At 39.4% G+C, this 25032-nt stretch overlaps 1 protein-coding gene across 3 annotated transcripts in view; it reads left to right on the top strand.

Annotated features, from left to right (window-relative positions):
* Positions 1-1187: 1187 nt before the first annotated feature.
* Positions 1188-25032, top strand: part of SUSD1 (sushi domain containing 1) — a 45842-nt gene continuing 21997 nt past the window's right edge. For 2 of the 3 annotated variants that reach the window (XM_086770893.1, XM_086770895.1), the window contains exons 1-11: positions 1188-1460; positions 3224-3355; positions 4557-4712; positions 5350-5502; positions 6631-6807; positions 9273-9452; positions 11427-11636; positions 19329-19423; positions 20960-21149; positions 22157-22251; positions 23366-23552. In XM_086770893.1, coding sequence (XP_086627019.1) covers positions 1382-1460; positions 3224-3355; positions 4557-4712; positions 5350-5502; positions 6631-6807; positions 9273-9452; positions 11427-11636; positions 19329-19423; positions 20960-21149; positions 22157-22251; positions 23366-23552 — 1654 coding nt within the window. In that variant the 5' untranslated portion in view covers positions 1188-1381. The remainder of the gene's footprint in view (positions 1461-3223; positions 3356-4556; positions 4713-5349; positions 5503-6630; positions 6808-9272; positions 9453-11426; positions 11637-19328; positions 19424-20959; positions 21150-22156; positions 22252-23365; positions 23553-25032) is intronic. The other variant, XM_086770894.1, reaches the window with a different exon arrangement.

Raw genomic sequence — 25032 nt, forward strand, 5'->3', positions numbered from 1 at the left:
TACATAAATAAATCAATAAAGCTGATTAATAGTTTCAAGAGACTGGGTTTTGTTTCCATTGCAATCAGACATAGAATGTTTGGTTTTTGTTGTTACAACACAGCAGACACAGCAGTAAAATATCAGGTTATGTCACTTAAATGCATGACTTGACTGTATTAGCATTAAAGGGCATCAATGTAAAGTGAACATCACACATGAGCAAAACTTCTTCAGGAAGCTCATTGGAGCACATCAAAGATCCCTAAATCTACCTTTGTGTTAGGCTTACCCCGTTCATCTTCTTGGGACTCCTCTATTGTAGTTGTGATAACTAAGCAACTGCATTTGTAGATAAATACAAGTTTATGCCGCTTTTGAAAACTCAAGCTCGCAGACCTGAATGAGGACCGTGAGCTTTAAGAGGATTACCATCCTTCTACGAGAGAAAACTCTTCAGGCAGTGCTGCTGGTATGGAGTAAAAACAAATTCTTGGGATTCCCCTGTACTGCGATGATGGCCTACAACAAGAAAGCAGTACTTCATTTCAAGTGCTGAGGGCTGGTGCAGTTAAAAAAGTTTTCATGCATGTGTAGAACGGAGTTGCCACCTCAGCCCAGCTTGCAGACGGATCCAGTGAAGCTGCTGCACAGCTCTCTTACATGTAGCAAAATACGGGCCCCTTCCAGTCGTGGGGCTGCGGCATCGCCCCAGTAGGCCCAAGGACCCTTCAGTGACCACCTTTTCTCAACACTATCAACCATAGAATCATAGAATGGTTTGGGATGGAAGGGACCTTTACAGGTGATCTACTCCAACGCCCCTGCAAGGAGCAGGGACGTCTTCAGCTAGGTCAGGTTGCTCAGAGCCCTGTTCAAGCGGGCCTCGGCTGCCTGCATCAGCCAGGCGGTGCTGCTCAGGGCCAACAGCTGCCATGTACAAAGAGGTGTAACTTTCCAGTCGCCTTTCCCCCCTTCCCAGGCATCAGGGAGGGCCAGCCGCTACGGACTGCAACAGCGCTTATCAGCCGTGCCACTCGCCCGGCCGGGGCAGAGGCGGCGTCCTGGGGAAGGAAAGGGGTTGTGCCAGGGAAGAGAGAAAAAAATAAGAGGAAGACAAGAGAGGGTTTTGCGGGCAAGGGCTCTTCGGCCGAGGGAGGAAAGGGGCCTCGCGGAGGGGAAGGCCGCGGGGGGGCGGGGGGCCGAGGGCGCGGCGGCGATAAGGGGCCCCCGCCCCGCCAGGAGGGCAGGCGCTGGGGGCAGCGCGACGCCCTCGTCCCGGGGGCCGCGGCCTTTCGCCCTCCCCTCGGGCTCCCCTCCCACCCACCCTCCACTCCGCGGGGAGGATGCGGAGGTACCCGGGCCGCGCAGCACCCAGGGGCGCGGAGGCGGCGGCGGGAACATGAGCCCGAGGGGCGGCCGGGCCCTGGGGCCGCTCCTGCTGGTGCTGGCGCTGCTGCAGTGCGCGGGGCGGCGGCGGGGTGAGTGCGGCCCTTCCCCGGGACCCCCGGCCCGGCGCTGCTCCGGTGGCTCTGGGCCGCGGCGGGGCCGTGAGGGCGGCGCCCTCCGGTCGAGGCGGGGAAGGCGGGAAGGGGACGGAGGCCGCGGGACGAGGGGAGCGGCGGCGGGAGGATTGCGGCCCGGCGGCGGGGTGGCGGAGGCGGGCGGCGGTGGGCGCGGGGCGGCGAGGGCTGTGGCGGCGGCGGCCTCGTGCGCCTGCCGGGCGAGAGGGCCTGGCCTGGGCGGGACGGAAAGCGTGCGGGGGCTGGGATGCGGGGGCGAAAAACCGCCCGTCACTGAGGAGAAATGAGTGGTAAGGTTTCATCCGTAGTAGTAAGGGAGGGGAAGAAAACCGTTTGTTATCTCCCGGAGAAGCAATCTGAGGAGGACACTGCCATGTCTTGTCAGAAGATAGAGGTATCACGAGAAAGCTCTTACCGTGGCTGCTTTTGAGTTTATTTTTTTCAGCTCTGCATTGGCTACCGTTGCATGCTGACAGGTTTTGTTTTCTGTTCTTGTTAGGAACACGCACGCAAAAGCGTTTAAAAGCATTGAGAATTAGGAGTTTAGGAATCTATCCCACCAGTCGTAAAGCACACGGAAACGCACTGTGAGTAGAACTGAGCCACGGTGCGTCTGGAAGGGCAGCTTTATCACACCGATACATCTGGTGCTTGGAGAAAGCTGGCTGGAACATTCAGCGGCCTTCTCCTTCCAGTTACGGTTATGCATTTAGACACCATGTAAAGGCAGGCAGTATTTTGTCAAGGCTGCTATGTATGCGGTGAGAATTTGTATTCTGTAAGAACCATGCCATCCTTATCAATCTTAGCTGTCTTAGAAGAGTAAAAAATTCCATACTGCTGCGTCCTGCATCGTGAGACAACATCACCTTGTGCAGTATTAGTTACTTCTTTAAAAATATGAAAAGAGTGTAAACGTACACATGCTTTGTCTACATTCGAGCGGTCCATTCTGAGGTTTATCATTTGGAAAGCCAGTGCCTGTGTGAAGATAACAAAAAGAGCTTACAAAAACCAGAGAAAGGCACATAATGCACTGAAATTATGAATACAAATAAAGGAATAAGTTTGTATTTTATTCCAATTTCGTGTATATTTATAGCCCTGTCAAATTACAGTAAATTAGGTTGTGTGTCATATGCTGCTAAACTACTAATATAAATTCATTTCTAAATCGACTTTACTGTCATTCATTTTCTGGCTGGCAGCATTCTCAACATTGTTTTTATGAAGAACACTTATGTTGTCTGAGTGTTGATGGTAGGAGATACAAATAGCCCAAATGTCTATGCATAAATAATATAATAAAAGTTAATAAAATAAATGAGGAAACAGAAATCAAGACAAAAGGGAAAGAAAAGGAATATAGAGAAAAGATTAATAATATTGGATAGAGCTACTTATATGTCTCATAAGCCTTGCTAACTGCTGAAACGCTATTTTGTTTGTTGTCAAAGAATAGATGGACGGAGAAAACTGTTCAGAGTAGTTATTTTTTTTAATACTTTCTGGTTTTTTTTTTGATCTTTGGTCTCTGAATACTATGGCTGTAGTTTTCCTGCAAGTCTGAAAATGAGATGGGAGGACATAGGATTTTATTCTGTTTGTTTTAATCTGGATTTTATCTCCACTTCAAATTCTGTGCCAGTTACCCATATCAGATCACCTCTATGGTCCTTTTTAGGAAAAAAAAAAGTCATTGTGTCTTTTTATTTTTAAAGCGATTGTGAACAGATCAGTTTCAGATGTCTGTGCAACTTGCCACATTCATGCTACATGTCATCAAAGTGAAGGAAAAAGTGTCTGCATCTGTAACTATGGATTTGTAGGCAATGGAAGAACCCACTGTCAAGGTAGGCTGCCTGTTTGTAAAATGGCGAGAACATTCCTAAAATGTTCTTTCTCAAGTAATATTAATAAATTCTTCAAAACACGGCAAAAGCTTTGTCATTTCATGGCAGAATTTCCAAAACCTAGAATATATAGGGACTGGTTTTCTTTTTTTTTTTTTTTTAATGGCTAGGCATGAGCTATACTTTACTTGCACTTGATGTCAGTGTTGTTTTGTACTTAGTTGCTTAACTGTTTTATTCAGTTTCTGCTATATAACGAAGAATTTAAATTAATTTTGTCTTTAAAAATTTAGAGTTTTATCAAACATTTCCTCTTAAAATATAATGTATTGGAATGGTTTCTTTAATATTTTTTATCCTAGCTTCAGGAAAAAGAAATTAAATATGGTGGGCGTCTCTTTGTTATTCTTTTCAACCTATGTGCAATTGAACTGAAAATTAGACAGTAAAACCGACAGTTAAAATTAGTCCTTTTTTTCTGATTTTTCTAGTTATCTGAGATTACTGAGTAACTAAAAATTTCTTAAGTTGAAGGTCTGTTCGTAATAATATTGGGCATATATACACGGATTCCTTAAGTGCAGATGTCTGTTACATGAAAAGTGTTGTTCGGCATTGTTTTATTACTGTAGTTGATAGTGTCCTTTTCATAGGGTCTCATACATGACAAATCAGTATGTCAATCAAAGGGTGATGTCAAATGCTGTGTCTGAGTGTATGTCACAGCTCACCACTGCTTAAAGGGGAAGACCCTCCACCTCCATCTCTTCCCCTTGCTTCATAAGCACCGGCACCTGCTGGGCCTGTGCAGAGTTCAGATATCTCATTATTGTGGGAGAAGAAGAGCAGCGTATTTTGCCATGTTAAGTCTCTGCCAGTTGACTGAGTTGAGTAGGATCAGCTCAAGCTTCATCAAGTGCTGTGGCCAGTGCGTGCCATAGGGGAGAGCAGAAGCAGAGAGCAGGGCCCTCTGATTTCAACAGTTCTTAGATCATCTCAAGCTGTGTCATGAAACTTTTACAGTTTCGTCTAGGGACAGCAACCTCTGTTGATCTAAATACTACTGGTTACTAGCAGTGTTTACATCCCAAATAACTTAGAAAGAAAAACAGTAAGGGAAAATCTGGTAAGAACGACTGAGGTAGGAAGGATATCGTACTTTTCTTAATTTCTCTCTGATGTATTTTAAATGTGCTGACAGATAAAGATGAATGCCAGATTGGAGCCAGCAAGATCTGTGGAAATCATACGCTGTGTCATAATACACATGGAAGTTTTTACTGTGTTTGCCTTGATGGATACCGAGCCTCCAACAACAACAAGACGTTTATTCCCAATGATGGCACAAACTGTACAGGTAGATGTCACAAAGGATCTTGAGTACCAGGAATCCAGAACTTAATTTTCTAACGCACAAATCTTTTTTTCTGGTCATTTTAGAACTTGCTTTCTAAAACTACATCAGAGCACATTCTGCTGTGGATGCAAACACTTATTTGACATTTAGGTTCTAACAGCTATGAGTTCGTTCCATTTTGCATTCTTTGCTGTGTTACAAATCATTGTTTCGCAGTCACATTCAATCTTTCCAGAAGAAGCAGCTAGATTAAAGAAAATAAGGTGATATTTATCTTTCTCCCAGAATGTCGTAGTGTATTCTACATATTTAGTGTATTCTACACTGTTTAGTGTAGTGCCAGTTCCTTTTTACAGTAATGAATTGTAATGTTGTAATTGGTTAAGATATTTGCAGATACTATTTGTTAGATAAAATAGAAACAGTTTAAAAGATAAGTAACTACAAAATTGAGAGGAGTCTTCTTCCAGATCCTCGAACACCAAGCAATGATAAGCCCCTTTGTTTCCCAGAAGAGCCATAAGAAGCTATGTACAACCCTTCGTGGAATGCTGTATTTGTTTTAAGCTTGGGTCCTACATTAATTAATTTTTAAAACCTACTACAAAATTAATGTGTTTTTTCTCTGAATTTTTAGATATAGATGAATGTGAGGAGTCTGGGCTGTGTGGTCACAATGCAAGATGCGTGAATACTGAAGGAAGCTACAAGTGTTACTGCAATGATGGTTATAAATTAGAAAATGGAGAGCGTTCTTTCCATCTGGATGAGAACATGGTTTCATGCAAAGGTGAGAGTCTTTGGATACTGTTTTTGCTAGCAGGTAAAATCAGATCTTACATGATATAGTAGTACCTGCTCTGACCTGTGCTTTTAAGTCTGCAGGGCAGAAGCCCTCTCTGTGGACTTTACCTGCTGTATGATTTTTTTCTTCTTGGATTCAGCTGCTTCCAGTGATGTTTTGATGGCAGAGTTGACACTGGATATGATTTCTACGGGCTTTCAGCAGTAGTTCAAGTGTGCAGGGTCAGAGAAGCTTAGTAATGCCATGAAGGTGATGTAGTTTCTTTCTGAATAGGAGGGGGAAAAAAAAAAACATATATGTAATTCAGTTGCTTATGTAATTGCACTACATGAAGCGAAAGGGAGGAAAGGATGAATAACTGGTAAGGGAGGTCAGGTGAATGAAACAAGCCTAGGGGTGAATGAAACAAGCCTAAGAATAAAATAATAGTTTAGCTATTTATTACATACCATGCCATCTGCGTAAATAAACTGTTTATCTTGCCATTGAAAAAAATAATTCGGTTTGCCACCGTTCCTCATTTCCTGTCTAGTGCAAGTTTTCACAGACGCAAAGCGCTAGCAGTGTAAGCTGTAGCTGTCACAGTATGTAATGAACCCAGGTATCCCAAGTGGAAGGAACTGCCTTGATTATATCCAGCTCTCATTTCTGAATTATTGCAAGAACCATCAGTAAAGCTCTCTTCCTGTAGTTCATGCAGTTTTTCCAACTGGTGTGCCCCACTTAATGTTGTTAGAATTGCTCGTCTCACCAACTTCCCCTTCCACATAGTGTGGTAAAGTAATGTATCTGTACTGACCATGTCGCTTGTGGAGTTGGACAGAGGAGACTGGCATGTGCGAAGCACCATCACATTGCAATATCTTCTCTTTGGTGTTTTGAACAGCTCCAGGTCTAAGTTAGTAAAGATGTAGCTCAATACTTGGATTACTGTGTTACTCCAACCGTGACCAGTACAACTCTTCAACTCTAATCTTCTACACCCTTGGCGACCCCTTGGATTCATCAGATTGGGTGTATTTTGTGATATGACCACCCAGTTCAGCTTGTTTTAAAGTGGTCGTGTATTGTGATTTTTGTGCTGTGAGATCTTTTAACCCAATCTTTTTGCAGAAATTGGATGTGGTTCCCCTCCTGAAATGAAGCATGGCTACATTGTGGGGAACTACAGCTCGACACCAGGAAGTGCGGTTCATTATGAATGTGAAGAAGGGTTTTACAGCAATGAGGGAAAGTTCTCGTATTGCACTGCAAATGAAACTTGGGAACCTGCCGCTTTAAGCTGCAAAGGTGAAGAGTCTTACATCTTTTTTAAATTCTTCATTAAGAGGGTTTATGCATGAGGAAGTGTGTTTGTGAAAGACAGTAGACTGTTTCCTTGATCTGAAGAATAATTTTTCAAGATCTGGCTATTTGCAAAAAAAAAAAAAAAAAAAAAAAAGGACAAGTTATAAGATTTCCACCTCTTCTTAGTGTTACGACATTTTCCATACTTGTCCTTGCGTTTTTACAGGCACTACCATGTGTCCTTGTGCCTGTGAACCCCGGCCTAGAAAACTAGATTTCTGTAGCATTTTGTGGGGAGTTGGAAGGTATCATTGACCTCTCATGAAAAAAAACCTGTTTTTTTCTGGCAGCTCTTGAAGTTTCTTCCTAAAGTTAACTGTAGATGCCAAAGAGAGGCATCATATGACCCCTCATCTCTGGTTAGCCTTCATCATTTTAAGAGCATTTGTGCATGAGCAAACGCTTTCACATCTCTGAAGTGTAAAGTTTCCTTAGTATCTTTAAAACTTCCACTTGCTTGAGTGTTCTAATTGCCCATTCTGTTGAAATATTACTGCTTAGAAGTGCAGGATTTTGTGTTCCTGTAAGTAGTTAGAAAGTCTGTATGTTAGTTAAATGACACTTGAAGTGCTAGCTGACAGAAGCTACACTGTGTACAGCAATTCTACAGGGGAGAATTTTAATCTTGAAAATTACCACTTAGTAAGGAAGTTTTTTCTCTGAGAATACAAAAGCCCTCTTGGTTCTTTCCTGGTTTTGGGTTTGTTTGGTTGGTTTTTTTTCCCTTTGAAAGTGGATAGAAATGTAACATCTGTATATGTCTGTGGGAAGTGAATACATTAGAATAAGGATGTTAAATCAGTGTGGTTGGGAAAAGTGAAAAATATCACCATAAAGTCTGTAAGAAAGAAAAGATAAAACAATTTAATATTAAATAATTTGCATCAAAAATAAAGCAATTGAAATAACATCTTCCCCTCAAAATCAATAAAGGACAGTGAATTTCGTAACAAAAGGGAAGTTCCCAAAGTCTCAAGAGGTCCCTTGAGAAAGCTTGTGGATTGCAGTCCTTTTGAGTTGTTGGTACATTTGCTTTTTATTAATATTTTTCAGTGATTGTTTATTCGTGTGATTTTTTTTAATTTCTACAATCAAACAGTAGGTCAGGTTGGAGTTTCTGAGCACATCTCTCATGGTTAATTGAAATTAAATACATAAAAAACCAAGAAACAGCCCATGAGTCTGAAATTACAAACTTATTTCCCCATTGTATTGCAAGTTCTTTTCCTGGATTTCAGTTAGGACTTCTCTTCTTGTAAAACTAGCAAGTCTGTTGTTTGTTTTGGTTGTTTTTTTTTTTTTTTTTAATATTAGAAAGGCACTTTTAAATAATTCTTTAAACTTTGAGAGTTTTCCTGATAAGTCTTTATCCCTAATTTAAGAATTTCTCCTGGCCAGATGTAATGTCTTCTTTTTCAGGAAAATCAGAAATTTTATCATTTGTCTTCCTTCCTGTGGTAATTTAGGAGATATTTTATATAGTCATGATGAAACTGGTTATTGAAGGTAGGTCAAGCTTTGAAAGATGTGTGACCTAACATCAGGGTACTTTAAACGGAGCAGATCTTTTTTTTTTTTTTTTTTTTTAAATTGAAATCTCAGTATATGGATATAGTGTATCTTTGAAGAGTATAGCTTCCCTTGAATTTTAAGAAAAGACTTGAGATGAAGTCAGATAGTTTAACGGGAAGATGTGATGTGTGTGAAGAGGTGAAGTTAAACTGTTTATTATGATTGTTGTGTCATGGTAGCATGAAAGCCTTTTAGATGGTAACTTATCTTGGACATCATATCAAATAGATTTTTTATGCTACTTGACTGCTTTTTTTTATGCATTTGTAGATGACAACTCTGTGTGTTTGTGAACAGAGCAAATATTGCAATGCATTTTGAAGACCATCTAGAGTCTTGCTTGAATAGCAAGCTTTTCTATTGTATGTTGTAACCTTTTGTATGGTTTTGCATTTCTCTGATCCTTGTGCACTTTTAAAAAATTCGCTTCCTAAAGGCAATTTCTGCTCATCTGCCTTCCTCTGACCGTTGGTCACTGCAAACAGGATAGAACCAGCTTCCCACCTCTGTAAAAGCTGGAGAATCTTAAAGATGAAAAGAAAAAACAGGATATTTTCTGTATACTAGCAGCTAGGCTGAGGAAGAAGTCACAGATTTATCATGCCATACTGAGAGAAAGGCAAAGAGAAGTCATTTTATTTGGAAGCTGCTCTGGGGTAGCTACAAGCACTCACAGTACTGGTGAGGATGTTGCAGAGGACATGAGGGAGCGTTGTTTTACTACAAGAGAAGAGGGTTACTTGCTAACAATGAAATAAATACTTATGGGAGTTCAGTAGTCGTTACTTCTGCTGCTTGTCTAACAGGTTTATTTTCCTCCTTTTTTGTCTCCCAAGGTGTAGATTGCGGGGTTCCACCTCCTGTTTTAAATGCACATCCAGCATCTGTAAGTGGGACCACATATGGAAGTGAAGTTACTTACAATTGTCTTCATGGTTACTTTATTGCAAGTGGTAATCCGACTGCAGTCTGCAATGCCAAAGGACAGTGGGATAATACTGATTTGGTGTGCAAAGGTAAATAAAATCTGTCATCAGATTTGTTTAGCATAGATGCTGATTCAGCCACCAAAATAAATAGAATTAATTGGTTAGACGTGTCTTTGGGCATTCAAGTTTACACAGTCTTCTGGCGTAGGTAGTTCAGTCCCAAAACAAAAGCCATATATTAAACAGGGTTTTTTAATCTGTGTTGCTAATGAAATTGCAATAAATTGTTAAAAGTTAGCTTTCTAAGGACAAAATCCCAATGGATTGGGATTTCCATGAGCTGAAAATTTAGCATAAATTGCTGCCGTTTTTCTAGCTCAATATCTGCTCTGTAGTTGAAGCCACTACTCAGAAATTGAACCACTGCTTGCAGTTAGCATACCCTTAAAATTCCCATATTCGGACAATTTCTAGTTGCAAACTATGATTGCTCAAGCATGCTATTATTACTTGACATGAGTCATGAATCCCTTTTGTTACAATGATTTGGAAAAATGTAGCCTGGCAAGTTCCTTGATAACAAGAAACACAAAGATACATTTTTAAAAAAGTATTTTGCCCAACAAAATTTCTAGTGTATTGTTGCTCTGAGCAACCTCAGGACCTCAGGATAGTTACAGTCTTTAGTCAGTTTTTACATTGATGCAGCTTCCCTTTTCCAGTCACTGTATTATACTATCTTCTTAGCTTGGTCCAGCACGGTTGAGTCTTCTGTCCTTGCAATAAAATGTAGTAATGCTTTTGAATGTGCCATGTTTATGTTACAACCACTCTCTGCTTTTAAAATCTTCTTTAGTATTCTTATTCTGGGTCACCAATCTGAAAAGAAAGTTCACTATGTTACAGAGAAATGTACTTCTGCATTTCTGCTTTTCAGTCTGATTACAGGATGGCTATGGGCAGATAATTGGAGTTAAGCGGCAGTAATTGTTGTATATCATCACATGCTGTCCTTCTGTAAGTTAAGCATATTCTTTGCATGTGTATTTAGTTATTCTAAAGCTTGTTCTGATGTTTTATAATAGATACATACATTCATATGCATTGGGATAAGAAAAGGGAGGTAGTCATGATGGTGGATGTGTTCTCCGTTGCAATACATATGTTTAACTTTTCCTTTAAAGGTTGTACAGGTCATGATTCTATACACTTTGGTTTTCACCTCTTTTTTATTCTTTTTTTTTGAGTAGAATTTCAGCATCGCTTAACATTATTTATTAAACAGTTTTAAAAACAGTTGTTTTCTGCATATAAGCTTTAGCGAAGCTAAGATTTTAATTCTTACGTTGTTTACTATTTATGTCATGCAGAATCCCCTACTGGAGTGTAACGTTCATTGTGGATTTTAAAGAGAATTTTAGCCCTAAATAATATTCTTCCATTGATTTGATCTTCACTCTTTTTTTTTTTATTTTCTAATTTTGTTATGAAGCCTCTGAAAACAACTGAGCATATGAATGAATTTATAAGTGTATTGCTCCAGCTTTCTAGTTATTTCTAAAGTTGTCTGAAGAATCCATCAGATTTTCCCCTAGAAGTGCCCTTTTTGCTTGTCTGTAGCAGCTTCTCCTTTTTTCAAAGCTGGAATTAAATCCACTGGCAAAGAAACATAACCTTCTTCATGCTGTTCTTCCATGTCACTCCTTTGACCATGTGTCTTTTTTCAGATCTATTGTTTCTGATGATAGGTAAAATAAAGGAATAAATAGCATGTGGAGGATAAGAGAGTACTGGGGGAAGATAGATCCACTTGTAAAAATTTGCTTGGAGATCCTTGTTCTCAATTACTAAACAGGACACTGGTTTATTTTATGGTTCATCTTGAAGGATAAATACCCAGCCCTGCTAGAAAGTCTCTGGTCACAAAATTCGGGGTTCTAAATGGCTGGCCTGATTTCTAGAAATCACTAGGAAGTGAAAAAAAGTCAAGTGTTACTTGCTGGGACAATTTATCTCTCTTCCTTAAACACTTTCATACGCCTTGGCTGTTTTCATTTTCAGATTTTGTTATCCTGTTTTTTTCTGTTTCAGAAATAGACTGTGGCAAACCTTTGGAGATTCCACACACAGAAATGGTATGGGACAACTCTACGACTCTACGGAGCAGAGTGTACTATCAGTGTAAAGAAGGATATTATTTTAATGGAGACAGAAATTTTTCAGAATGCACAATAGATCAGTCATGGGAGAATATTACATACATATGCAAAGGTAAGTATTACTGTAGGAAGTTGCTGTGGGGTGTGCTATTTAAGTAGTTTCTCATTCCTGTTCTGAAGGTAGGAACAGGAAGAAGGATGAAAGCAAGAAACTGCTTTTTAATTTACAATGTAGGGAACATGGTGGTACTTTTGGATGGAAAGGTCACAGAAGAGAATGTTAACTGTGCAACAGTTTCTAGTGGATGCTACAGATCTTTCTGTAGCTGTCTGCTTTTTATTTCGAACAGGAAGGGACTGACACAACTGGAATTTAATTGCTGCACGGAGAACCTTCAGTGTTAAAAGACAGGGGCACATTACCATATGAGCAGAAGACATTTAACAGCATTTTGTTGTGGGCCTAATACTGAAAAGTGCACTACAATGAAAGTAGGGGCAATGGAATTCAAAACTCCTTTTTCTTTTTTTTTTTTATTTTTTTATTTTTTTATTTTTTTTATTCTCTCGTAATGCTCAGTAAAATTTGTTCATGGTTGCCTTTCCAGCCTAGATCTAGGTGTCTGAATTTCAGCCCAGAAGGATTTTTTTATAAAAGAATGAGTCCAAAGAAGGAAGATTCGTAATGAAGGTATTGTCATACTGTGGGCTTGGAGGCAGGATATACTGACACTTTAATAACAAAAAAAAAGTAGCAGATGTTTTGGATTACTGTTGTTGTGCTCCTTAGTGTTCTTCTGTGTCCTTAGAAAGAGGTGTCACAAGATAGCTCTGCAACTGTCCATCTCTTGTTCTTAAGTAGCAGTGCTATCTTTCACAGATGGTAATGTTTCTATAGCTTTGTAACATCCATGTGTTTTTCAAAAGGAGCAGAAGTGTGTCTTTGACTGCTACCACTTCACAGACCAAGCCTTTACACAGAGCTGCCACTTGATGCCTCTCTTGCCTCACTTGATGTCTTGAGCATTCATTGCAAATATAAAACACATGACGTCAAATAAAATGAGCATGCAGAAAAGCAGTTCTCTCACTTTTTATAGTGCCCTAGCAAAAATGGAACTGCTGTTGTTAGAAGTCGTAGTTCATTGTTTCATTTAGGCCATTTAGATAGCTGTACTGGGTTTGAAGCCATCATTTGTGTAGAATGGCTAATTTAAGCAGGTGTGTTAGCCTTTGCAATGCTGGGAGTTCTGTCTTGAGAACTCTGAAGCTTTGAAGGGCCTAAGCATGCAGACTGCACTCATAGGATTACCATGGATTTCAGCTAGAGCTTTACCAGAGGCAAAAATGTAGACTCCAGCTATAACTGCTGGATTAGTGGGCCAAAAAGGTCAGAGTTCTGGTCAAGTAGAATGGAAAAAACTTTCTAAAAAGTAGCCTAACTAGTCCAGGCTCCTTTCGGAAAAAAAAAATCATGAATAGGAAATTAGTACAAAGGTCTTCAGCTTCTTAACTTCTACATTTTTCACACTTATTAGATGTAACAAATTACTTTCAAATGAAATGAAATTTCTGTTTCAGTAATGATGCCTTTCAGATCTTAAGGGTGTGTGTAATTAATCAGTAATTCCCATTAAAATTAGATAAAATCATGTACCATTCCAAAATAATTTATTATAGAAGTCAGAAAACCATTTGTCTTTTCCAGCTGCCTGAAAAACCTCATTAGAAGTAAGGAAGTCAAGAATTTCCCCTGAGCATGTTTGCTTTGGCAAATAATCCCTTCTTCATTTCTTAGGCAGTGATTGCTGTGGAATGCCCTTTATTTGCGTTGTCCGTTGCACTGTCTGTTAGGGTGTATAGCAAATGTGTGTGTGCATAAGTATATTTAATCATTTAAAGGGTTTAAATATTAAAAAAATGCTTAACAAAATTAATTTTACTGACAGATGCTAATTGGATTAAGCCACCAGCAGTGAAGTCTGGCAGTAGTCAACTAGATTACACTCTTTCCCAACCCTTGATTTGTATACATAAACTCAAGGGCTTAAAGGACGTACTAGCAATTAAATGCCTGCTGTCCAGTATGCTGAGTGTGTGAGTCTGGACATTCTGTACAGCTTGTCCTGGAAGAACTTCTTTTCCCACTGTGGGGTCAGAATGCATGATTTCATTTATTTTCATTGCAAAAATGGTGTGCTGTTATTCCAGGCACACCTTGTGTTGAGCTGTAGTGGGATTTCATGGTAAATCGGGAAGTTTTTCTCAGAGTGAAAACAGGATCCCATTATGGGAATAATGTTTCAGTTTGTTTCGGGTAAGGGCTTTGGCTGTAAAGCACTATAGCATACAGTGGTGGAATACAAGATTGTCAGGAACAAGAAGCTTGATTTTCCCAAGTGAGTTTCAGAGGAGAAATTGTCAAGCTGAGCATTTTTCGTAGTAGTGTTTATCTTACCGAGAGAGGTTGTTTTGGATGCGGGCTCAGAATGAGACATAGGGTAACATAAGACTTACAGTTGCATTTTTTATTAAAGTGGAAATTACAAAATGAAGCCTTCCCGCTCATGTTTTAATTTTTGAGTGGATTCCACAGATGAGGACTTTTTAAAAATTTATCATGGCTGTAAGAAGCTCAGAAAAAAAGGTGATTTGTGCCTTGGCTATCTGTCTGAGATGCTTGCTCGTGAGATGCCTTGCACTTGCAAATGGCACAGCACGGAATGTATTTCATAATGTTACCAAGTCCACGAAGAGTGTCATTTTGAGAAGGGCAGGGAGAGCAACTGGAGGGTGTCTGAAATTAAAACGTGTAAATGAGTTTGTTTTGTCTTTCTTTGAGCTTTGATACAAATGCTTGATAGTAAAAGGTCAGGAAGGGCTAACACAGATGCTGACGTAAAATCTTTTCCCCTTGTAATAAGTGTAGATTGTGTATGTGCATATATGTACACACATACGCACACACAGTGCTTAACTTTTGAGAGCTTATTTCTTGGGCTGCCAGGGAAAGTTAAGATGAATTATGGTGAATAGGTGCGTATCGAGTTGCTTTGCTCTTAATGCCATGTGCAACTCTGAAACTTTTTTGGATACTTTTCCAGTCTTCACAGTTATGAAGGAATCAGTTCATGCACAAAAGGGGCAGTTTTCTGTTACTTGTACTATTGTTAGGGCTATTTTGAAGGGAAATAGTACCTTTATCTACTGCAGCTCTCTTCATCCTGATTGTAGAGTCCTCCCTTCTACTATTCATTAAGCTTTTTCCAATTTCCCAGTCCCAAGTCCTAAAGGTATTCTTGTTATGGAGAGCTTTTTCACAGTATGTGATCTATCCTTTCTGTAACAATTGGCTCTGCTCCCAGCTGTGGGCCCGTAGGCTGGGTTGGCTGCTGCTCATTATTCTGATCCTAGAAAACTCCTTCATTAGAAGACTCCTTCTCTATGTCTGTTTGCTTTGGGGATTGTTAGTATTGAGTATGTTTAACATCTCTTGGTGTGGGTAGCAACAATATGATGTCTTAAGAAAGACAGTTTGTCCAATTTCCTTACTTTTATCCCAGGGAAAGAAAAAACAAGTCTACATTAAAGAATAACTTCTCGGTATTTAAATAAGTCTCCAGTACCACTATTCACTATATTATTATACATAGAATCATAGAATCGTAGAATGGTTAGGGTTGGAAGAGACAGAGTAGAGGGGGAGAAACACCTTCTTCGACCTGCTGGCCACGCTCCTTTTAATGCAGCCTTTATTAAGGTGGTTTTTTATGTATTAAGTGAAATATTGTCCTTGCAAAAGAAGTAACTGCTGTACATGGCTGGGAAATGTCCATGGATATGTATAAAGGCTGGAGGAGGGAGTGAATCTGACCTGCTCGGAAAGGTAGTGCACATTATTGGTAAAGCATTCCAAAATTCAGACAGTGAGAAACAGCTGTTGTAGTCAAAAGGGAAAATTGACCTCGTCCCTTTAATGCTGAATGTGACAGCACAGCAGTCTTACTGGTCAGTTGTGAGAGCCTTCCAAAGTAGTGTTAGATGGTAAAGACTGTCAGCAGATCTTAGGCTTGGTGTTGAAAGCTGTTGATCAAAATCAGGTAGAAGACCTGGATGCTACTGTCTGCTAAGATGTCACTCTGAGGCTAGGCATGCATAGTCCGTTTCACATTGGGAGTTCCCAAGCTCCGGAAGTCACTGTCACCATTAAATTTCACAGGAGAACTGACTTGTTAGGGAACCTGACAAATCGGGTGTGACAATAGTTCTTTCAGAGATACCTTTGTGCTGTTATTGGATACTGTATTTAGGCTACTAGGATTCATGTTTAACCGAGCACTTTCTGTACATTTGGTTTTCCAAAGAGCGTGTGATCAGTAAGAGTAAGGGAGGAAAAGCAATCTCCTCAGAAAGCCCCAGACTTTGTTGTGGTGTTTGTTCTATGCATGTTACAGCTTTTCATCCTCTTTCACTCCTACCTGTTTTGAGTGGAAAGTTTTGAGAAAAAGTCTACCAGCTATTCTGTGGATGTATGTGTAGTAGCATAGTGGCCTTGTCCTTCTGAAAGTTCAGAAAGCATGATGGAAAAATTGATGTAGTTACAGAAAAAAAATGCTGCTAGTTCTGCCCTCTTCCCTCCAAAGAGGCCACTGTAAGAGATATTTTTCCCTTGCCTAGCATAATAACTTTTTTACTGTTCGCCGCTTTATTTTGCTTTATTTTTTCACTAAACATTTTATAAACTCATGAATCAAGTGCCAGATATTCTTGCTGAGCAGTCTCAGAGATTACTTTTTTCATTTTTCTTTCTTGTTATGCATTTTCGTTCAGACCTCATGGATATGTATTCCCTCTAATGAGCTATTTTTGCCATCTGTTTTTTTTTAATAAAAAATGTATCTAATTTAAAAAATATGACAACTACACATAGTCATATGGGCTTTGTTGGTACAGAAGTCTTAATACAGCAGAGTTCCTAGACATTGTTGTGAAACAGATAATGATAATAATAAGGAACATTTAAATACAATGAAACACACAGCCATTTGTGAGGAAATTTGTTTTAGAGGACATGCAGATTAAGCTCTTTTTCTTCTCTTCTGCAGAAGAGGAAGCTTTCATCATAGAATCATAGAATGGTTAGAGTTGGAAGGGATCTTCAAAGGTCATCTAGTCCAACCCCCCTGCAAGGAGCAGGGACATCCCCAACTAGATCAGGTTGCTCAGAGCCTGATCCAACCTGGCCTTGAACGATTCCAGGGATGGGGCAACCTGTTCCATTGTTCTACAACTCACATTGTAAAAATTTTTTTCCTAATATCCAATCTAAATCTGTCTCCCTCTATTTTAAAACCATTACCTCTCATCCTATCACAACAGGCCCTACTGAACAGCCTCTCCCCATCTTTCTTGTAGGCCCCCTTGAGGTACTAGAAGACTGCTAGAAGGTCTCCCCAGAGCCTCCTCTTCTCCAGGCTGAACAGCCCCAACTCTCTCAGCCTGTCCTCATAGGAGAGGTGCTCCAGCCCTTTTATCATCTTCGTGGCCCTCCTCTGGCCCTCCTCCTCTCCAACAGGTCCATGTCCTTCTTATGTTGGGGGCTCCAGAACTGGACACAGTACTCCAGGTGGGGTCTCGCCAGGGCAGAGTAGAGGGGGAGAATCACCTCCCTCGACCTGCTGGCCACGCTCCTCTTGATGCAGCCCAGGATGCGGTTGGCCTTCTGGGCCACAGGGGTGCATTGCTGGCTGATGCTGAGCTTCTTGTCCACCAGTTCCATATTTAATGGTAGTTTGGAATGGGAGAATTAAAATTAGCTGGGATATACTGATCTAGTGAGTGAGACATCTATTTTTTTAATATGTGGAGAGGGAGGTACTGTTAGAAAATAGTGTAAAGACAGTTTTAGTAATAAAAAAAGGAAAGTACAGGAAAATAAAGTGCTGAAAAATACATACACAGTTACAGTTTAGTTCTAAATAGCTGCCTGCATATAGGAATTTCAGAGACTAGGAAATTTAGAGACAAAATTTAAATTTTAGACATCTGTATCTATGTTTTAGAGACATTTATTTCAGTGACAGCTTTATGTCCTTGTGCTACAGGGGGACCCCTGTGAAATGGTTGTGAAGTTTACATACAGAAGAAGTGTGCCCTGGCCTATGCTTGCTTTTACAGCAGAGCATTACACCAACTGTTGTGTGAATATTTTTGAAGTATCTACCAAAGCTGTTGTATAAATCCCCTTCATGTTTTCAGCTGCTAGTAAGGGCTTTTCAGCTTAGAATCTATATGAGCTTGGATTTGTGTGACCTTGGTCATGTAGTGAATGTAATAAGAAAATATGGTAGTAGAACAAAGGAATGACTGAAGGTTGGTGAAGGAAAGAAAAGGAGCAAATACTTTCACTGTCAGTTTGAGTTGTCATCAGAAGGAGCTTTGTTCTTATTGGTGTGAGGATACTTGGCTGTCTTTCCATGTGAAGGCAGCTGTTCTGTGTCTGATGACAGCAGTGGATCTTCCTGAGTGCTTTTTCTCTGGGGCATAAGCCAGCTCTTAAAAGCCTGTAAATTAACAGAGGTATGTTGAGGGATTTATCTCTGGTTGCTATAAGTGTATGCTTAGTTCCATGGGCTTCATTCTTTTAATCTAGTATTTGTTCCGAAAAGTGTTTTACTGTGGCTATGTTATTTAATTTTCTTTATTAGAAACCAAGGAAAAATGTCGATACCTTTTAAAAAGCAATCCCAAAAAACAATGAACCAAAATATTAATTCAGCCGCAAAAAACCTCTTTTCCAATCTAACACAGAAGCTTTCTTAAAATGCTTTAATGCAGGTTATTGTATTCAGAAGTGCATTTTTTTCTAAGTTTGTTGGCTTATTGGTAGCCTCTTACAGACAGCTCTTTTAAATCTGCTTGAGTTTTTTTATTTGCAGTTTAATGAGACTTCTAATCCATGAGATCCAATGGTCTACAGAGTCTTCAAGTTTATTTGTGAGTGGCTTATTCTTTAGAAGACAGACCATTGCATGTCATGAGATCCAGATGCTGGCACCCAAGTTCAAGGAGAATATAGAATGGGCGGCACAAGTAGTGGAATTGGGGGATTGTTTATTGCTCTTCATTTTTGGTGGTGTAATAGTGTTGTAAGCACACATCAATGAAAAATTTGGCCAGGAATACAGGAATACTTATATATGGTACAAGTTTAATGTATGACTAGGAGGAATGTCCGAAGCAGGACAAAATGTCTTTTCTCATTGGCTCTTTTGCCTGGATTGGTCACTCGGTATGAAAGATTCTAGTCTTTAGTACAGTATATACTGAAGATCCTTGTGTAAAAAACAATGCTGTTGTAAGTGTATGCTTTTATATGTAGGAACATATCAGCAGTCTGATGGAGTTAGTGAGCTTGTTCCTTTGCTGTCAGGAAACTGTAATGTAGTTTTAATGTCCTTTTCAAGATCTGTAAAGCCATTAGAATTAAAATGCAAGCCTAGCAAGTATTTTGTTTTCGTTAGTCGTGGTAGTTTACGTAATGCTGACTGTGTATTTAAGGACTTCACAGTCATTAGCTCAGAGCATACTTCTTCAGTTAGCCTTGTATTTTAATTTTAGGAGCCAACAAAGTTAAGGGAAAACTTATTACCTAACTTCTGCCTACTTTGTCTTATTTTTCCTGTTTGAAAAAAAAAATAAACACCAGAGAAAAAAGAAGAAATAAACAATTGCTCCAAACATACTAAGATTTGCATGAGAAATAATAACTGTTTTCATTTTGCATTCATGATTTTGCTCACAGAGGAGGAATTATTCAGTAATTTGTCCATATTCAATGAAACGTGTGTGAAGTGGCAAAGGAAAACTGGAAGACTGGGAGTGCGGGAAACGTACACAGTAAGTGGGGCAGTATTTGACATTGGGAATAGCTTTGTCCTGGTTAATTTGGTGAATCAGCAGAGGAGATCTGTTTTGTGGTTTTGTTTTTGTGGCAATTTGTCTCACTCTTCCCCGTGAACTGCGTAGGAACCTGAAGGTGGCTGTGTTAGGAAAGAAACAAATTCCTGTCCTAAAGTTAGGTGACAAACTCAAAAGCTGTTGGGGTCTCGTTCCAGTAAATCACCTAAACATCTCCTTGAAAAGAGATGTTGAATGAAGAAATGTTTCAGCACAAGTTTATGTTTTAGTGAAATTCTGTTATAGAACTCAGGGTCACATTAACATAGAAAACATTGCAAAACTTTGGCTCTGTCCCTATCTGTGATGCAAACATTTCAAGTAAATAGTGTATCACTTGCAGATACTGGATATAACTTGCTTTAGAAATGCAAGGTATATTGAAATACTATACCTTTGCTGAAGAGATTCAACCACTTTATATATGAACATTTTAGAACTGTTTTTCATGGAAATTAAAAGCAACCTTGGTAACTACTTTTTTTTTTGTTATCTATAAACATAAGAATAAAAGTTAAGATATAAATTATCAGAAACAACTCATTTAGTCAGTGTTATTGAAAGCCAAAACAACATGATAAGAATTCCCGTGTCTTGAGAATGACAACATCCCAAGAAAGGTGGGCAGATTCATGTGTAAAAAGTGTTTCAAGTTGGGTGATACATTTCGGAAAACATCCTGTCTTTCTCCTGTGTATAAACCAATGTATTTTTAGTTTAAGTGCTTTTATTGAGCACTGCTGAGATGGAAAAGGCAAGTTCACAGTTACCCTAACAGTCCAAAACCAGTGCTTTTCATGTACCCAGTGGTAACTGGCAAGCTGTGGATCTCTGGTGTAATGTGCTGTGTGCATGTGCTTTTGCCTGAATTCAGCTATCTGCCAGACACTTCAGAATAGGCAAAACTCAGGGTGATGTAGGCATAAGGTGCATGCAGTAAAGTTCAGAACACAGTCGTGAGCAAAACTAGGTAAGTTTTGTCTGTCCCTTCATCTCATGCAAACAACAGGTTTCTTTTTCACTGCACTGGGACGATCTTAGGGAAGCTTGTCTTTTACTGCTGGTTGACATTCAGTCTTACTACTCCTTCTGTAGGGCAAGAGGGGAAAAACTAGAAAGAAGAAAGTAGCAAGTAGCTGTTGCCAGCTGTGTGCTGTAAAAAAGAAATAATATTTACTTACACCTTACTGTTTCTGTTGGTGGTGTTTGTAGGGTCCACGTTATAGGTTCCTTCTATTTGTTGTAGAAATATATGAAAAAATACTCATAACTTTAACAGCCACAACAAATTAAATATCTAATTTATTAAGCCATTTTTCTACACCAAAACAGTTATCCACAAGTGTATTTTTTTTGATTGAGCTGACACTCTAAACCAGATGTAATCCTAGCTTCTCAAGGTTTAATTGAATTAGTATTCTGAGTTTCAGAGAGCTACAACCAATTGCACTGTTGTTATTGTTCATCTTTCAATAGTTTCATATACTGGGTCAAAGATGGGACGAGAAGATGTTCTCAGAAGATGCCATTTTTAACATCACTACAAGTGAAGATAATCCAAAGGTGTGTTTAGATCTCAACTCTGGCGGTAACTACGTGGTGAATATTACTACCGTCTCTTCCACAAACATTGCTGTCTCAGTTACAGTAGCAGTTCAGACAAAGGGTATGTTGTGTTTTGTATTCTCTGTGCTTATAGAACTTACTGTGCTGCAGAGTTCACTGGTTTGACTCTAGCGTACAGTGTAACAGCATGTCTCCTAGACTATGTTGTTCTTTATGCTAACTACACATGTGTAGCCACCATCAGCATCCTGTTGTTCTGCAAGATGTTTTTCTTTCTGCTCAGTATGGCCATTGAATCTATGAGTAAACAGAACAGTGGCAATAAGTGCCTTTCAGAAAGATCTGGTAAACTTGGTTCTTCAGGATTTCTCTTCTGGCTGAAGCAGGGTTGGTGCAGTGGCATTCCTGGCTACATGCTGGAATTTCAGTCCCTGCTACAGTGCCTACTGGTTTCCACTCCTTGCCTTGAAAACAGATTCTCTGCCTGTGGGAGAATTCCCTGTTGCTGAGCTGTGTAATACTAATCCAAGTGATGTGAGCATCACAGATAATGTTCCTGTGTTGAGCAGTGATGAGCAGTGTTCTGGCAGTTTTTCAGTAATTGTAGAGAAGGCATGTTCTAACAGCAGGTTTCTGTAGTATTTTGGTCATGGAAACTTTAAGCTTGTCTTCTGACATACTAATTCTGATGGCACAGACCTTGAGAAATAATTGCCTTTGGAATCCATAAAAATGCATTTTCTCATGTGCTTCTCCCTAAAGGACATCAAGTGTGACAAATGATTCTATGATAACTTTATTTTCCATCAGAATGTCTGAACCCCTGTATCTTTTCTGTTACTGTAACCTCCCTAGGTCTGGACAGATAAATCCTATCTTGATTTCCTGAAAAGCATGCTTGGGTTTTCTAAAAGCCATTTCCTCTGGAAAATGTTCATGCTTTATTTACTGTGTTTGTTCTTTAAAAACAAATGAGATTCTACCGCCTTCTCAGAAGAGAATTAAAATATAAAACATTTTTTTTTATTTTCAGCTACTCATATTAAATTAAGTTGAAGAAGATTAAGTTTTTGTAATAAGTTGTTCCATTTTTTATTGTCTCTACAGTAAAGGAAGCTTTCAATAATGTATTAATTTTTAATGGTACCTGCTTGAAATGGCGGAGAAATGTCAGGGGAACTGATGTGGAAGACAGATACTCAGTAAGTGACAATCTATATTTTGAATCTAGAAAACAATTTATATCAATCACCTATGTGAAAAAGCCTGTAATTTTTCAAACAATCGCTTCTGGCAGTATTCCTCGTTCTAATAATGTCTCTCATAAAAGCCTAGGGAGTAAGCTTGCATAGCAGCCTTCAAAAAAGAAAGAAGCCACCATGCTCTTTCGTAGTCTGCTGTTTTCTTGCTTATTTTTCCCCTGTTCTACTCTATCTTGCCTTTGCCATCTGTACTTTTCAACTTTGTCATGTTCAGGCCTCAGACAACTCTGTTCCAATTCTACAAGAGTCAGTCCATTCTGCCTTGTGATATGCCTTCAGTATTCCCTCGACCCTGCAGGGCATTTCTACATGAACTATCTCTGTTGAGTTTTGACCACTTGCTGTTGTCTCAAATCTCCATGTGCTAAGAGGTGCTCAGAGATTATCTACAGACATAGGACCTATTTAAAAGAAAATTAGCACATGATTAAAATACAGTGAGCATTGCAGTTTTCATTAACAGAGGAATGATCAGGAGAGGCCTTAAGTTAATAACTTCATGATCATTTGGGACATCAACAACAAAACAAACACACAAAATCCAGCTGAAACAAAAAAAAACCCCATGAGTTTGTAAATTTGCCTGGAAACATAGCTGTCTGTAGACAGGCCCTGGACTGTCAAAATGACTTGATTTTGTCTTGATCTTCAGAGTCAAACCCAGAGAGGTGTTCATGTGAGCTTACTTTTGTAACTCATGACTTTGCACCATAAGGGTATACTCTAATGAAAGTGCACTGTTCCTGGAAGCCTGTATGTTAGCAGGAAACCAAGACTTGGGGGAAATTAGAGTACGGTAAAAAGAGAATAGACTAGAAGGAGGAGAAATGAAAGAACTAGGACAATGTCAGAGCTGATCAAGAGGGACTACAATTCCTGTCAAATTTCGGAAGCATTTGATTTTGAATAACTGTCAGTGCCAACATTTTTGGCATTCGTTATGCAGTGATGTGTTTTTCTACTATTTCTTCTAATTTAGAGATTAGATGAATTGATGAATGCAAGTGATATGTTAAAACATTGCAATTTCCATGCCATGATTGTTTGGTTGCAGTTTCATGTGCAAGGCCAGCGCTGGTATCAGAAGGAATTCTTTCATGAAATGACCTTCAACCTTGCCACACACAAGCCGTCTCCAGAAGTTTGTTTTGATTTGCAGCCAGGCACCAATTACTCTGTTAATATTTCCATGGTAGCTTTGAATTTTTCACTGCTCGTTTCCATGACAACACCAATCACAGGTAGGTCCTGCCATTTATCTTATTTATTTACAAAAGCACCTATTGGGTGCAAGATGCTCAAGTGAAACAACATTGTTGATCTCAGTGTTCTATGGTGGATTGTCAAAGTGCTTTTTCAAAATTGTTCGTTGTTTTCGCAAATTTCATAAGGTTTGACAGCCCAGCAAAAGAAGGGATGCAGTATTTTGAAGTGTCATTTTGGCACAGCAGGGAAAAAGGTAATTTGGAGGGTTAGACATAAGATTGGTGTTTAGGGGAGCTGGGTTAAATTCCCAGCCTTATTGGAGGCTAGGTCACTTTTTCAGTATGAGTTCTCTCCACTGTGGAGATAATACCACAACTATACTTTGTATTGGTGTTTGTGACAACAGATATCATTAAAATCTGCAAGGATCCAAAGTACAGAGACTCCTGCAAGTACCGCAGACAGATACCTTCGTCTCGAATTGGTAGAATACAAAACATAAAAAGCATTTGAGCAAATAAGATTCTTAGGGAGAGTCTTGGCTTCACTGTTTAGCAATGTATTTGTGTAGCACTAAAATGCTGTGATAAAAAAAAAAAAATCTGTCATTTTTTAGCTCACTGTTTGTTTAGAACAGTTCTGCACAATCCCTATACTGTTAGACTGTATATTAGGTTATTACTGGTACTCTGCGAAGTGCTGTGCTGGTATAATTCTTCCCGTTGGAGCCACAAATTGTAACAGGTGAGAAATGTGCACGCTTTCTGCGTGTCGGTAACTGTTCAGCCTCTAGGTGGAACCAGTTCTCTTCCGACTGCTTATGACGGCCTGGGGATTTGTGGTGGTTTTGGGATTGATAGTATTACAGTATTTTTAATAGTAAATCTAAGATTTTTAAGCTTCATGAAAGGCAAAACATCTCTTGTTTTCTAAAGCCTACTGTTTAGGATATGCAATGACTTTTTTTTAATGAAATGACAGTAATGATTTGAACATTCATTTTCAGAAGTTTCCTAGCTGTCACTCAAAAGTAGTGTCCATGAGTTCATGATTACATGTAGCTTTGTAAAAACTAATAAGCTGCCTCAGAAGGGAGGTAATTTTTGGATACGTACTCAGAGTAAACGCATAGCTCTTTAATCCATCATCCTGCGATATTCCCTAAACTCTGCAGGATTGCATCAGGTCACTTACTCAACAGAGCTCTGGAGAATGCTTTGCAGCAGGTGCTATGTGAAGTGGTATTTGTGCCTTGGCAGCTGGCATGTTTTCCTCTCTGCTGAGTTAGTGCTTAACAAATGCACATGCATAACCCCAGAAAAAGGTTTAAGTGTAAAAGGTTAGGTCATTTCCATTTAAAAGAAAGATCCTGCCACACAAGCCATTTTATATCTGGTAGTTACTTTTTTTTCAATAAGCAGTAAAATGTAGGCGTTGCTCTATCATTAGGAGTCTTCGTCCTTGCAAACACTCCATATTGTGCTTTTATGGAAGCCAAAAAAAAAGAAAAGGAAG

The sequence above is a fragment of the Chlamydotis macqueenii genome, chromosome Z (genome assembly GCF_036417535.1).
Source record: "Chlamydotis macqueenii isolate bChlMac1 chromosome Z, bChlMac1.mat, whole genome shotgun sequence".
Classification (NCBI taxonomy): Eukaryota; Metazoa; Chordata; class Aves; order Otidiformes; family Otididae; genus Chlamydotis; species Chlamydotis macqueenii.